Source organism: Camellia sinensis, chromosome 14 (assembly GCF_055761805.1).
Source record: "Camellia sinensis isolate YWXY chromosome 14, ASM5576180v1, whole genome shotgun sequence".
In the NCBI taxonomy this organism is placed as follows: domain Eukaryota; kingdom Viridiplantae; phylum Streptophyta; class Magnoliopsida; order Ericales; family Theaceae; genus Camellia; species Camellia sinensis.
Genome location: NC_138974.1, coordinates 91,359,832 through 91,374,321, shown reverse-complemented (window position 1 = coordinate 91,374,321; position 14,490 = coordinate 91,359,832). Strand labels below are relative to the sequence as shown.

Sequence of the window (14,490 nt, the reverse complement as noted above, 5' to 3'; positions counted from 1 at the left end):
TACAAAACACATGCTTACCCATCAAAGTGCCAATTTTTTTTTTTCCCTTCTTACGTACGAAATTGCTATGGACTATTAATTAAAATAATTTATTACTCTTTTCATGCATATATTGTAACTACTCTAATAATGACTTCTAATTATACAAACATGAATAAACATTATTAAAACATAATGTTTAGATTTTCCTTTTCAATGGTAGTGGACAATCACAAAGTGAAAAAGGCGATAAGTCAGTTCGTTCAATACCCATTTCAAAAACTTTTTCAAATTTTCTTCAGTTTTCTGAGAAAATTTTAATTTGTACTAGAATACTATTATATGTATTACAAATTCAGCTCATTAAATTTTTTAATCATATTTTGGCTGCCTGACCCCAAATATAGTGAAATAAACCAAACGAAATTAAACCAATTTTTTTTTTTTTAAATCAAATAGAGTCAAATTTAAATATTTTTAGAAACCAATAAAAATATTTCTTTTCAATAAAATAGAGTCAAAATTAAATATTTTGAGAAACCAATAAAAATATTTCTTTTTAATAAAATAGAGTCAAAATTAAATATTTTGAGAAACCAATAAAAATATTTCTTTTTAATAAAATAGAGTCAAAATTAAATATTTCAGAGAACATGATCTTTTATTTGAGAGAACATGATCTTTTCATGGAGAGAAAATTAAATATTTTTTTAATCAATTACATTCAAAATTAAATATTTTTTTGTTTAATAATTATATTTTGTAGAAATTAGACATTAACAATTTCTGAACCATAATTTGATTCAAAAAATGTAGACATTTTGATTCACAAGCATAATTTCAAAATTCCAATTTCTGATTTCAAATTTCAAAATATAGACATTTCATAATTCCAATTCAACAATTCTCAATTACATGAATTTCGTAATATGACATTAACAATTACGAATTATATGAATTACAATTTTTACTAATTTTATTCTTAATTAAACAAAATTACTTTTAAAACCATAATTTGAAACCCTAATTTCCTTTTAATTCCTGTTAACAAGCAAAAAAAAAAAAAAAAAAAACTCACAAGCATCATTTCAAAATTCCATTTTCTGATTTCAAATTTCAAAATATAGACATTTCATAATTTCAAATCAACAATTCTCAAATACATGAATTTCATAATATGACATTAACAATTATCAATTATATGAATTTCGGATTTTTTAATCGCAATTCTTAATTAAAAAAAATTACTTTTAAAACCCTAATTTCCTTTTAATTCCTCTTCACAAGCAAAAAAAAACAATTTCCAATTCAACAAATGTACGTTGGTTTATTCAATATTCAAAATATAGACATTTTGATTCACAAGCATAATTTCAAAATTCCAATTCCTGATTTCAAATTTAAAAATATAAACATTTCGTCATTTCAATTCTCAATTCTCAATTCTCAATTCTCAATTATATGAATTTCATAATATGACATTAACAATTATCAATTATATGAATTGATGATTTACGAATTTCATCATTCCAAATTTCAATTCTCAATTCTCAATTCTCATATTTATGATTTATTTAAAAAATTCAAAAAAATTAAAAAAATTCCAAACCCGATTTATGATTCAAAAGCATAAAAATTCAAAAGCATTAGAACCCTTAATAATGTGAACCCTAAAATGACATCCTAATTTGAACAATCCTAATAATGTGAACAATCTGATATCGAACCCTAATTTCATCACCACAACCACACTGACAAAGCATAAACATTCATAACCATATTTAATTCACAAGCAACATCCAAAAATTCAAAAGCAAAAAAATTTCACAAATTCAAAACCATTCGCATTTCTGATTTCCAAACCCTGATTTCTGATTTCAAAAAATTCCAAACCCTAATTTCATAACCACAATGAAAAAACCCTAACACATTTAATAATTCACATGTAAAACCCTAACATTGACAGAAAAATACAACACATTTACAAACACAAAAACTAAATACATCAAATTAGGGTTAATGTCATACCACGGAGAGAGAGAGAGAGCAGAGACAGAGAGTGAGAGCAGAGACCGAGAGCAGAGACCGAGAGCGGGCTGAGATGAGCTGAGATGGAGGAGGATGAGAGATGGAGAGGCTGAGAGATGGAAAGTGAGCTGAGAGCGAGATGGAGAGCAAGACCCGAAAAACCTAAGTCTGAAAAACGTATGCAAATGAGGGGGGGCTTCGTATATATGAGGGACGTTAAAAACGCTGATTGAAAAAGCGTTTTCATTTAAGTAAACTCGCTATTAGCAATAGCGTTTTTCTGGCAAAAAAATTTTGTGTAAAATCGCTATTAGCAATAGCGTTTTTCTGGCAAAACAATTTTGTGTAAAAAGCGCTATTCTTAACAGCGTTTTCCTTGGGGAAAAAATTAACCCTAGAAGCGCTATTTGTAACAGCGACTTCTTAATCAAAGTCGCTATTTGTAATAGCGATTTTCCTGTTCATCTACTTTTGCGCTCCTAGCAGTAAAAGCGCGAATAATAATGGCGCTTTAGCTTAGTTTTGGAATTCCGTCAGAAATTGGCCTAGTTTTGAAAATACAATGTAAAAAAGACTTATATTGGGAAAAGCCTCCCTAATATTTTCAATAGTTAATTAAATAACTCAATTTGAAATTGCCAAAAACCTTGAACAGGTACAGGGTTAGACCAAAATTTTACCTAGAATATAAAATCTAATCCAAGGCTAAACATGTCTCTGCCCTGTGAGTTCCAAGTGTAGGTCCCAGTGGCCCCAACGATCTGCCAAGTTGCAAAATCATGAAACATATGTCTGCCTACAACTTCCATATACCTACAAAATTCACATATATACATACATAAATTCTCATACAATGGGGGTGTTTTGAAAAGTTGGTAAAAGTTAATTTTTTTAGTCTATTTTATCTTTTTATAGGTAAAAAATATGAGATGATGTGACCAAAAATAAATAAAAAGCTAAAAGTTGGCTTTTTAACTCCTTACCAAAGCACCCCAATATATATCTATATACCAGGTGGCAACAAGCTAGGTCAGTGAACTATGAAGTATAGATATTACAAAAAATATGTCGTATCCGTATCGAATACTTATCGGCATATGATACTTCATGTAGTACTTCTACATATATATCGGGTATACAAAAAGCATACTCAATTTTTTTTTTCTAAATTTTTGACGTATCTCAGACGTACCTAGAGTATACTCAAGCCGTACCATACCTCAGTTGAAACAATATTTTTTTTCTACTACGGAGATAAAACTTCTGTCACTAGACTTCTTTTTTATTTTTAGTTTTATACTTAGTATGCTACAATAAATTACATTTTTAGCGACCAAATTTGGCGGCTAAAAAAAATTTAATCGCCAAAAGTTGTAGAATTAGCGATCAAAAATTATATTAGTCGCCAAAAATATAATTTCTTATAGTGGCATGATTTAAAATTAAATTATAGTTTGTAAGTTATTTAATATATTGGCATTTAATTTTAATTTATATCTTTACTTTGGCATTAAATATTATTATTTTTTTTTTTTTTTGAACAGCAAAGAAAAGGATTTTATTGATGAAACAGAAAAAACAACAATTACATCAAAAAAGGCTAGGAGGAGGAGTGCAAAGAGCATCATAGCGAACCCTATCAATCCCAACTAGGTTGGCACCGACAGGGCCGCACAATCATATGCTAACACCACCACAAGAGTTGGTGAGGAACCAACCACAAACAACAAAGACTACCTCACCCAAAAAAGCATTGGCCACACCTAGAACAAACCAAGCAATCAATCTATTCCTATTCACCGGCCTCTCTGATCAACCATCCTCATAGCAGCAGCAGAGGAGACAACCAGAGCAACCAGCAGAAGAAGACTCTAGGACACTACAAATCTACCCAGCAGAAGAAGGCTCAGACAAGTAACTCTCTATAACCTTACTGATAAATCAAACTTCCATCATCCTTGGGTTTGTATCTTGGACTGTGTTTCCCACCTTGCCATCAATTCTACTACCTGCAGACCAAAACATGCCCAGCAGTCCAAAGCAGCTCAGAATCAACATGCCCCGCAGTCCAATTATAACAAACTAACTCCTCTGCTAAGAGGCCAGAGGAAGCATCAGACCACTGCCACTGCAAACTGCAATAGTCCAGCATCAGACCACTGCCACTTTCACCAGCATACCTGCACACAATGTTCCCTCTGCATCAGTCCAGCTTCACCAAAACATGCACCAAGACAGCAGTAGAATGGAACCAACTTCCCACCCAGCAGCAAGCAACCCAGCAGCCCACACAGCTGGCCAGACAGTATTCTACACCCCAGCAGGCCAGAAGAAGTCCAACACCAATACCTACTTCAACCAATGCCCCTGATGCAGAACCTTACCTGTTGCAGGTTATTCACAAAATCATTTACAGAATAACCTGAGTAGCAAGCGCCAGCATCTTTGCACCACAACGCGACTTGCACTTTAATGGCCTCACACAGCTCCTCAAAATTTGGGTAAATGCCATTAAAGATACAATCATTTCTTAATTTCCAGATGGACCAAATCACAGCCAGAGGCATGGCCTTCCAAATCACCCTCTCTTTTTTATTCAGCCTTGTACCAACCCACCAATCAAACAGACAGAGCACTGAACCAGGTAGAACCCATTGCAAACCCCACCAATTTAGCATATGTGCCCAAACCTTCCAAACAAAAGGGCAAAGAAGAAGCACATGATTTACACTGTCCATTTCTTCATTGCAGAAAATGCAACTCACATTGGCCTCATCTGAAAGCACTCTAATTCGTTGCAAAAAACTAGAGGTCTTTAACCTTCCTTTCCATGCCAACCAACCAAAAAATTGAGCTCTAGGCGAAGAAACATTATTCCATAGCAGATCTGAAACCTTACATACTGTACCAAAGGAATTTTCACACCACTTATAAACCGAGAACACAGTGAAGTTACCTGATGGGTCTGCTTTCCAATGCAAAGCATCGACCACACTTTCCCTAAGGGCTGGAGCATTACTCAGCAGCAATTTCAATCTATGCAAATCCTCCACCTCCCACTGAAAAAGTGCTCTTCTAAAATTGAGGTTCCACTCCACCCCACTGTTTCTTCTGGAGTGCATCACATACACAGAATCAAACTTTTCTAGAGACAAGGAATAAAGCCTAGGGAAAACTTCCATCAAGCTCACATTAAATATTAATTATAGGTTGGATCTCAACAAATTAAACCATTTTATTAATTTTTACATTACTCTAAATTAAAAATAAATATTTTTTTTATAAGCACACCAAATCATATCCATACCTTATTTTTTAAAAAAAATTTACCGTATTAACGTAGCAATACTCTTACTCGTGCTTCATAAGCAGTGAATAATACCTAATTGGACACGTGGCATGTAAGTCAATCCACACAAACACATGTTGTCACCTGGGGAAGACAGAGCAACTATGTTTCTTTGCAAGAAAAGCAATTACGTGTCGGTTTAGGGAGCTATGCTTGCAGTGCTAAAAAGAACATCTTGGTTTTGCTGAATTTTGGAGGTTTTACATATGATCATTTCATGTATGTATGGGTGTTTGGTTTTTGAGTTGTTTTTGGTTTTTGTTCTTCGAGGCTTCTTCAGCAAGACAGATCAAAACCAAAACATAACATGAAGGTTTCTTTTCTCTTATTGGTTCAACCCAATATGCAATTTGTATCTATTCTTTCTATTTCTTCGAAGAACTTCTTACAAAATCATGTGTTTTTCATTTTAAATCAAAACATTCTATAAAATTGTAAAAATATAATTGTATTGTCACACAATTCTTTTATGATTTTATCTATAAAAACTCAGTTTATAGATAAAAAGTGTTTAAAAGAAATTATGAATTTTATGAAAATTTGTACATTCTTTTTGTAAAAATTCTGTTTGTAGAATTCTTAAAATTTTGTTTTATGAATTTTATATATATAAGTTGTTTCTTTTAATATATTGCCTGTTTTCTTATTCTTAAAAAAAATACTAAGAAATAAGTTTGTGTTTGTGTTGGTGTTGGTGTTGTGTCAATGACTCCAAATATTTGAGTTTCAAAATTTTTTTTATATATATGTCTATATTATTATATATGTGAGTACATGATTTGGTAGCTAATAGTGTGGTGACTTCTCCTTCTGCCACGTTGTAAATTTCTTAGGCCAAGTTTGGCAACTTCAATATAATTCATCTTTTTATCTTTTTATCTTTTTTCCATCACACCACCTCTCTACTTTTAATAAGATTTGAATCTAAAACCTTGAGTTTGATAATACTTTTACCATTTAGATAATATGTATATTATGATATTAATTTCTTTATTATTTATTTTTATACTTATTTATCTAAATTGCACACTCACTATATATAGATTTACATTATTTTTGGTGTATACTTGAAAAGGAAGGTGCAACAAGAGGCTTCTTTATTTTTTATTTTATTTTATTTTTTCGTCCTATTAAAAATAAAAATAAATTAAAAGGGTCCTGAAACAAGGTCTCATGCTCACTCAAAGGGGGAGTGAGGATCCTCTCCTTGCAGCTCTCGTGCTTGCGCCCGTCCTTGCAGGCCTTCGGGTCTATTTTTAGGCCCAATTTTGATAATCCGAACCGTTCATATTTTATGATTTATTCAGTATATCATACCTGTAAAAAATCAAGTTGATCGGATATCAAAAAGTATGTGTTTGGAAAACTATTTATTAAATTCTTTCAAAAATAGTGTTTAGTTCAATTTTTCGAACACATGCTTTCTGATATCCGATCAACTTGATTTTTACAGGTATGATATACTAAATAAATCATAAAATATGAACGGTTCAAATTATCAAAATTGGACCTAAAAGTAGACCCGAAGGCCTGCAAGGACGGACGCAAGGACGGCCTTGCAAGGAGAGGCTCTTGACTCCTCAAGAGTTGGGGTGATGAAGAAAAAATGGTGACAAGGAAGCAGAAGGCAGAAGGGAAGACCCATGAGGCTGAGCATTCACCTAAGAAGTCTAAATCCAAAAACGACGACGGCCATTTTAACGGAAAATCGACCGGTGACTTTGCTGCCGAGTTCGATAACTTCTGTAAAGCAGTGAGAGAACACCTCTCGGTTGCACAAATGCGCGAAATTCTGGAAATCAGTGGCCAGGATTCTTCCCGGTCCGATGATGATGTCGTCGCTCGATGGTTAGTTACATTAATTCCATTCTATTGTAGAAATTTGTTTTGAAATAGCTGTTTTGTGTTTTTTAATGTTTAGAGTTACCAAGTGTCAAAATTTCATGACATGATTGTTTAGAGACCAGTGTGTTAGATTTTTTGTAATTAATAATCTCGTTGTAATTTATTTGCTCTTTTATTTCAGTGAAATGTTTAGATATGAATCTAATCAGAATTGTGACAGTGTAGAAAAGTTTGTGCTGACATTTTATATTTTGAACATTCTTTAATTGTCATTTTGCTAACTATGTATGGGGCAACGCCGCCAATGCCAAAAGAAGTCAAAGTGGTTTGGCCGTCGAGTGGTCTTTTGTGAAGTGAATCATTCAGTGTCTACAAATCGAATTTTTGGGAAAATGTTTCGCTACTCGAGCGGTTGGCTTATATGTTTCCACTGCCTTTTACTCACACTACTCGAGCGGTAAAGTGTGTATTCGAGTAGTTTTCACGACTCTATTTAGTATAAAATATGTTGTTCGTTAGTTTGAGGGTTTATTCCGTCTAAATTCTCAAAGAGAAGAGCTACCAACATTTTTTATATTAGAGGGGTTTATATATTGGTTTACTTGATGATTTAAGAGTTATCGATGGATTTATGAGGTTCATATTGACATAGTCTAGGGATTTATTTTTATTATTTTATTCACAAAAGAGAGGTGTTCTTCGATAGACTCTAAGAAATTTGAGCCTGAAACTTTGATGGATTCTAGGTGACTCATTGTCGTGAATTCGACATTTGGCATCATAGATTCGACGTTGGGCAAAGCAATTCCGATGTGAAGGTAGTGGTGGAAGAGGCACATCGACTTTGGTTCAATTTGGGCATATTCACTAAGTAATTGAGGATAGTCGTGTATAATTCTTTTTTGTCTTCTTAGTAAATTGTTTTATGGTTTCGGTTTGTAGTTTTTTTTATCACAATTAGAGGTACTCTGATTATGATTTTTTTTACATTAAAGCATTATGCCGATTTGTGATTGATTATTTGATTAGGATTGATATTCTGTTTTTAAAATTCAAACATAATTACAAATCAATGTAAGATTTTTAGATTTTTTTACAGTGTTATTATGTCACAATGTGAGGGTTCAATTGTATTTTTTTGGCACCTTAGGGAGTCGGGTAAGAAGTATGATTGTGTCATATAATTACTAAATGAGATCGATTTAATTAATTATCAGAATCATACAAAAGGATACCAGATTGGACCGTCTAGTGCTTCTTTTGTACGTGAGAGAAGCTGGTTCTGTTTCTAAAATTACATTTTTTGAAAAGTAAATATAATGAAATCATTTTTCAATGATTTGCACACAAAATTAGAAAATGATGATTGAATGGATTGTATGTATGATTGATCACAGCCTAGACATTATGTTTTACGGGGCGCTAGACAAATGTGTGGTATGCGGCAGCACATTGGAGTCCATTGTTACTAACTACTATTCATGCAACGGGGATTATAGCGAATGGTCAACTTGCAGCTTCAATACCACTGACCCGCCCAGGGTCGAGGAACTTATCAAACTACCCGAATCAGTTCAAAAACCACCTGTCTCCGATGTAACTCTCAATCTGATAAACCTATGTTGTTTACTAGTAATCATCAAATATAGTGATCATTGTTCTAATCTCTTACTTGTCTTTATGTCGATGTAGTTGACAAAGAATCACCACAAAGACAGAAAGCGGCGGCGCCCGAAGAGGGACTCTGGATCCACATACAAACCATTTGCGGGAATGGTGATTGCTTTATTGGGTCGTCTATCTCAAACACACGTATGTATATGTCCCTCCGTTGGTACCATGGTCAGTCGTATTGACAATGTGTCGTGGTTTTGACTTTCTTGCTAATTATGTTCTTTGCAGCAATACTGGAAATCGAAAATTGAAAAACATGGAGGGAAAGTTTCGAGTTCTGTTAGTGGTAATTCCTGAATTAATGAAAAGCCGAGCTGTTTTAGATGTTTTCGTTAACTGTTTTGTGACTTGTTTTTGTAGGTGCAACTTGTCTGGTTGTATCACCTACTGAGCGTGAACGTGGTGGCTCGTCCAAAGTTGCAGAAGTAGTGTAAGCCCCTGGTACTAAAACCTCATTATACAAAAGATTTAATAAGCATACAATACCAAGCTATACATATATATTTTATACATGTTTAACATATACATTCCTCCAAAAAAAAAAAAAATGGCTCGAATCCTCTATTTACTCGCGGAAAATTCATTTCTACGAAAAACACAGAGTACTTCAAAAAATTTTATTGTTCACACATGACATATATATTCCTCCCAAATGACATATATATTCCTCCCTAAATGGCTTGAATTTGACCATTTACTATTGAAATTTTTTCGTCGAGAATTGACAACAATTCGCCCAATGATTTTTAAATAATCACTGATATGTACCAGATTTGTACTGGTTGGTTCTCGATACATATTGATTCACTGCTAATACATATCAGTTCACAATTTATATGCAGCTGCGATGAAGTTCCTTTTTTTTCTTTTTTCTTTTTTTCTTTTTTTTTGTTTCGGCCGATGACGATTTTAACAAATTCACAACTGCATGACCCAATTCCGGATATCACTATTTAATGACTTGATTAGTACTTGAAAAGTTTTATTTGGACGGGTGTTCAATATTTGACATTGGAAAATGTTTGATAGAGAGAGGGGCGTACCAGTAGTAAGTGAAGCTTGATTAATCGACAGCATTGAGAAGCAGGAACCTCAGCCTCTAGAGGGCTATTTTGGGAACTTGGCTAAAAGTCACTTTTTTTTGTTAGTAGCAAAAGCCAAAAGTTAGCTTTTTTGGCTTTTTTTTCATTTGGCAAGTTGGTTTTTAGCCAACGGTGTAATTACAATTTTACCCCTCATGGGTCACAATGTGTTACATAGGTTCAGTTGTAAATATTTTAAATAAATGGGGATAGTTTAGTCATTTTATTATGATTTGACATCATAAACAAATATTAATCAAAAAAGTCAAAAGTCACTTTTTATCAACTTCCCAAATCATTTGTCTAAAAAAGCCAAAAGCTTGGTTAAAAGCCAAAAAATCACTTTTAACCAACTTCCCAAAACAACCCAGAGGCTTACAACGTCGTCAGGATCTGGTGGATAGCAGAGGAATTCCACGGAACAAGAAAGATCCTAGTGACGTGGCACTTGAATCCGTTGTAGCAGAGGTACGCTCTCTCGTTAAATTCGCATTAAAAAAAAAAAAAATTCCTCACTAATTTTGTCCTCAAATGTCTATTTCATCTCACAACCTGACTTGTGGATGCGTAGGTCAAAGTAAATGGGAAAAGAGGAGTTCACAAGGATTCTAAGGGTTGGTTTGGGATGTCTAAAAAAGTGTACTTTTTGATTTATTGGTGGGTTTGGGTTGGGTTTGATGTGATGTGTTAGAGAGGTGATGTGATTTAAATAAGATGATGTGACTTAAATAAGATAGTGACTTTTTGACTTATTTAGTACATGCCAAACTAGCCCTAAATTGCAAGAACAAGGCGGGCAAAATTTTGAAAAAGATGGGATATTGAACAACTGTGCCTTTTCTCTTTGCGATTTACGACGACTCGTGAATGAGTAATAAAATTACCCTTCAACCCTTTTATCATTTGATCTGGTTTTCAGTTGTGTCCTTTCTGAATATTTAGGATTTGTGTTTAATTGGTGCAGCATTTGCGTAATGCAACTGATTATGGTACCTAACACTGGCTTGCATCTGTACTACACAAAAGGGAGAGCCAGTGATGGTACAAAAGCAGAAGAAAGGCTCGAAGAAAGGGAAAATGTGGACGGTGCTGTCAAGGAGTTTGCTAAGCTGTTTCAGGAGCTAACCGGAAATGAGTTCGAGCCATGGGAAAGGGAGAAGAAGTTTCAGAAGAAACCGCGGAAGTTTTATCCTGTAGACATGGTAATTATTATTATTATTATTATTATTATTATTATTATTATTATTTTATTTTTTCACTCTCTCTCTCTCTAGTAGAGGTAAGTTAATTAGAAAGTGTTTTGCCTATAACTATTTAGGGTGATGGAGTCGATGTTAGGCATGGAGGGCTCGGTCTACGACAGAAAGGGGTTGCAGTTGCTCACTGCAAACTAGACCCATTTGTGGCGAATTTCATGAAGGTTTTGTGCAGTCAAGAGATTTACAGGTTTTTCCCACACCCTTCGTTCTTTCACAACCTCGTCTTTTTCATTTTCTTTGCTGACCTGGGTTAGCGTTTGTGTTGTCGCAGGTATGCATTGGTAGAGATGGGGTTAGATTCCCCTGACCTTCCAATGGCAATGCTGTCTGATGTCCATTTGAAGAGATGTGAGACCTCTCTCTCTCTCTCTCCTGTGAGTTTTCACAAAACTGATGACTGTTCAGGTGAGGCGATTCTGCTACAATGTGTAGAAACCGTGAAAATGCGGAAAGAGACGAGACAAAAGGCCAAAGCCGTGTGGTCGGATTTCAGCATGAAATGGTTCACCCTACTGCATTCTACTAGGCCTTTCATCTTTCATGACTATAACGATCTTGCACATCATGTAAGAGAGAAATATATATATATATATATATATATGTATATGGTTACATGTCTTATCATAATTTTACGATACTCGTTTACCTCTGGATCACCAGGTTTTTGTGCAAGAAAAATGCTTGGTGGCTCGAATGTCTGTGACCTGAATGGCTCAAATATATCAAAGCGATGCCGTTTTATCTCCAAAATGACGAACAACGTCGTTTTGAGACATTCAAGTCATGTAAATTCAGGCCACCAAGCACTATTGTTTGTGCAATGATGTAGGCTGCAGCTGCATTGGAGTCTGTCAGAGACATTACGGTGGCTTCTCATCTCAAAGTAGACATGAGTGGTCCTACGCTCGATGACCCTTTAATAGATACAATAAATTGGGCTGCTCAATTTCTCCGCATGAGAAGGACTTGGATGACTACAAAATGATCGTGGATTATCTAGAGCAAACTTATGAACCTGTCGAAGTCAGAGACATTGTATTATCCATCCCCTCAATGTATATTTATTGTCAGATTCACTAAGAAGTTAGCATGAATAGGATAACAACTCTTTTTTTTCTTTTCTTATCAGAGCTATGGAGTATCTGTTGACAAAATATTCGCAGCTGACTAAGTGCCTGCCCTTCCTATGATGAAATAAAGAAGATGCCCAACAAAGCCCTATTGTGATGTGGTATGAAGCTCTCTCTCTCTCAATTTTTGTATTGGTTTGGAGAAATTATCACTATTCTGTTGCATATATGGTAATCTGTGTCACGTACTCAGAGTTCAAATCTGTTAAGGCACTTGCACAAAGGACTTTTGCCATCAATATGCTCGCTTCCTGTCCCGGGATACATGGTATTTACATGCGAGACTGAGATTTTATGTATTAATTTCCATTTGAGTTCTAATATTGTGGGGTTCTGATTTCAGTTGGGGAGGGCAATGATTTGTTCAGATGCAGCTGCAGAAGCCACTACATATGGATTTACTGCAGTTGACAGACCAGACGGATTCTTGGTTTTGGCCATTGCTTCTCTGGGTGAGCAAATTACGGAGTACAATAGGACCCCGGAAGCAGAGGTATGCAAATCTGTTTTGCCAAGCTGTTAAAGGACGAGGGCGGTATGTTGTAATGTGTTTGTTGTTTCATTCAAGCAGGAAGTGAAGACTATGGAAGAAAGGAAGGTGGGGGTGAAGGGATTGGGCGAAAGAAAACAGATGAATCAGAGCACTTTGTTTGGAAGGACGACATCAAAGTCCCTTGTGGTCGATTGGCACCCTCAGAGCACAAAGATAGTCCTCGAGTACAATGAGTATGCTGCCTATGATCCGAATCAGGTATGGCTGTTTGTTTCAGGTTGTGTGAATTTTCCGAGGTAAAGAGACGATATAGTTTACATACAATTTTTCTTTTTCTTTTTTACTTCACAGGTGAGCATAAGGTTTTTGGTGGCAGTTAAGTATGAAGAACAAGGTGTGAAGAAAGGAAGGAACCCAGGAAGTGAGAAGACGTGAAAGGGAGGATAGAGCGAAAGAAAGGTTGTACATAAAATATTTTGCTGCTCCTTTTGCTATCTTCTGTATGGATGAGTTGGGAACCTATGCTTGTTTCAGGATGCTTTTGGGCATTGTTCTATAGAATGTTGGTGACTTCTGTTCTAATGTTTATCATCAACATAAGCTAGGATCGGGATGAATTCATATGCATAAATGTGATGGATCTATACATAAATACGTAAAACCTAAATATTAGCAGCAGTAGTGTGGCTGCTTTCATCTTTTCAGCCAAAAGACGTCAGAAACTGTTCAAGCTAATGCTACGCCCTCAAAAGTCAGGTACAAGACTCAAGCTACCGGTGATTTCAGAAAAACTCAGTTGAAACCAATAGCAGAGAAATTTAGGTAGAGGGGGCACTTTATAATTTTAATTTTTTTTGGTGATCAATAATAAAATAATAATAACTTTATGAGCTAAATTTAAGTATAAAAATTTAATTATTTATTATTAATAGCAATTAATCAAAATTTTATAATAATGTGGAGTAATTCGGACACAATAGTAATGTCATAATGCAATTTTAGCACAAATAATTACAAATTAAAATTCTTAATTTTAGAAAATAAAAGCAAATCATTTATAACACAAATATTATAAAATTTTTATAATTTTTATTTGATAGAAAAATATTAGACAGATAATATTGATTATAAAAATGTGTTTTGAATAGAAATTATTAGATAATTCCAAAATATTATGTGAGGTTGATGACGTGGTGCTTTGAATATAAGAAATCGCAACTCACACTAAATGATTCACCTATTATCTTCTAATTACTTAACAATAATGAGTTATTATGTTCCATTCATAAAATTCGACACTATATTATTGATTTAGACTACTACATAAATAACATCATATGACACTTCAAGAGTACTAAATAAACTACACATTATACATGAACAACGCAACAAAAAAAAGTCAAAATTGAGGGGGGCACGTGACTCCCTAGCCCGCAATGGCTCCGCTACTGTTTGAAACCATTTCATGGAGTATCATAGTAAAAATTAAATGAAAAATGTCTAAGACTCCCTTTTTTTCCCACCTCCTTTGACCCCCTCTCTCTCTCTCATTGGTTGGATTTTCTTTTTCTTTTTTTTTTGTTTCCCTTGTCCTCCAATCACCACCTGCCACATGTGTGTGAGGGTAGTGGGGATGGTAATTGGAGGGGTC

At 34.5% G+C, this 14,490-nt stretch overlaps 1 protein-coding gene across 1 annotated transcript; it reads left to right on the top strand.

The window, feature by feature from the left end:
- Window positions 1–5,663: 5,663 nt before the first annotated feature.
- LOC114284364 (poly ADP-ribose polymerase 3) lies at window positions 5,664–13,701 on the top strand. The gene is given in 23 exon segments (XM_082905115.1): window positions 5,664–5,669; window positions 6,942–7,204; window positions 8,599–8,797; window positions 8,894–9,013; window positions 9,104–9,161; window positions 9,236–9,305; window positions 9,905–9,998; window positions 10,348–10,425; window positions 10,529–10,569; window positions 10,736–10,828; window positions 10,922–11,159; window positions 11,276–11,403; window positions 11,488–11,782; window positions 12,046–12,133; window positions 12,136–12,251; window positions 12,346–12,382; window positions 12,385–12,447; window positions 12,532–12,614; window positions 12,690–12,833; window positions 12,918–12,957; window positions 12,960–13,059; window positions 13,061–13,097; window positions 13,191–13,701. Coding segments are annotated over 23 exon segments (2,475 nt in total). The 3' UTR covers window positions 13,275–13,701.
- Window positions 13,702–14,490: the final 789 nt, after the last annotated feature.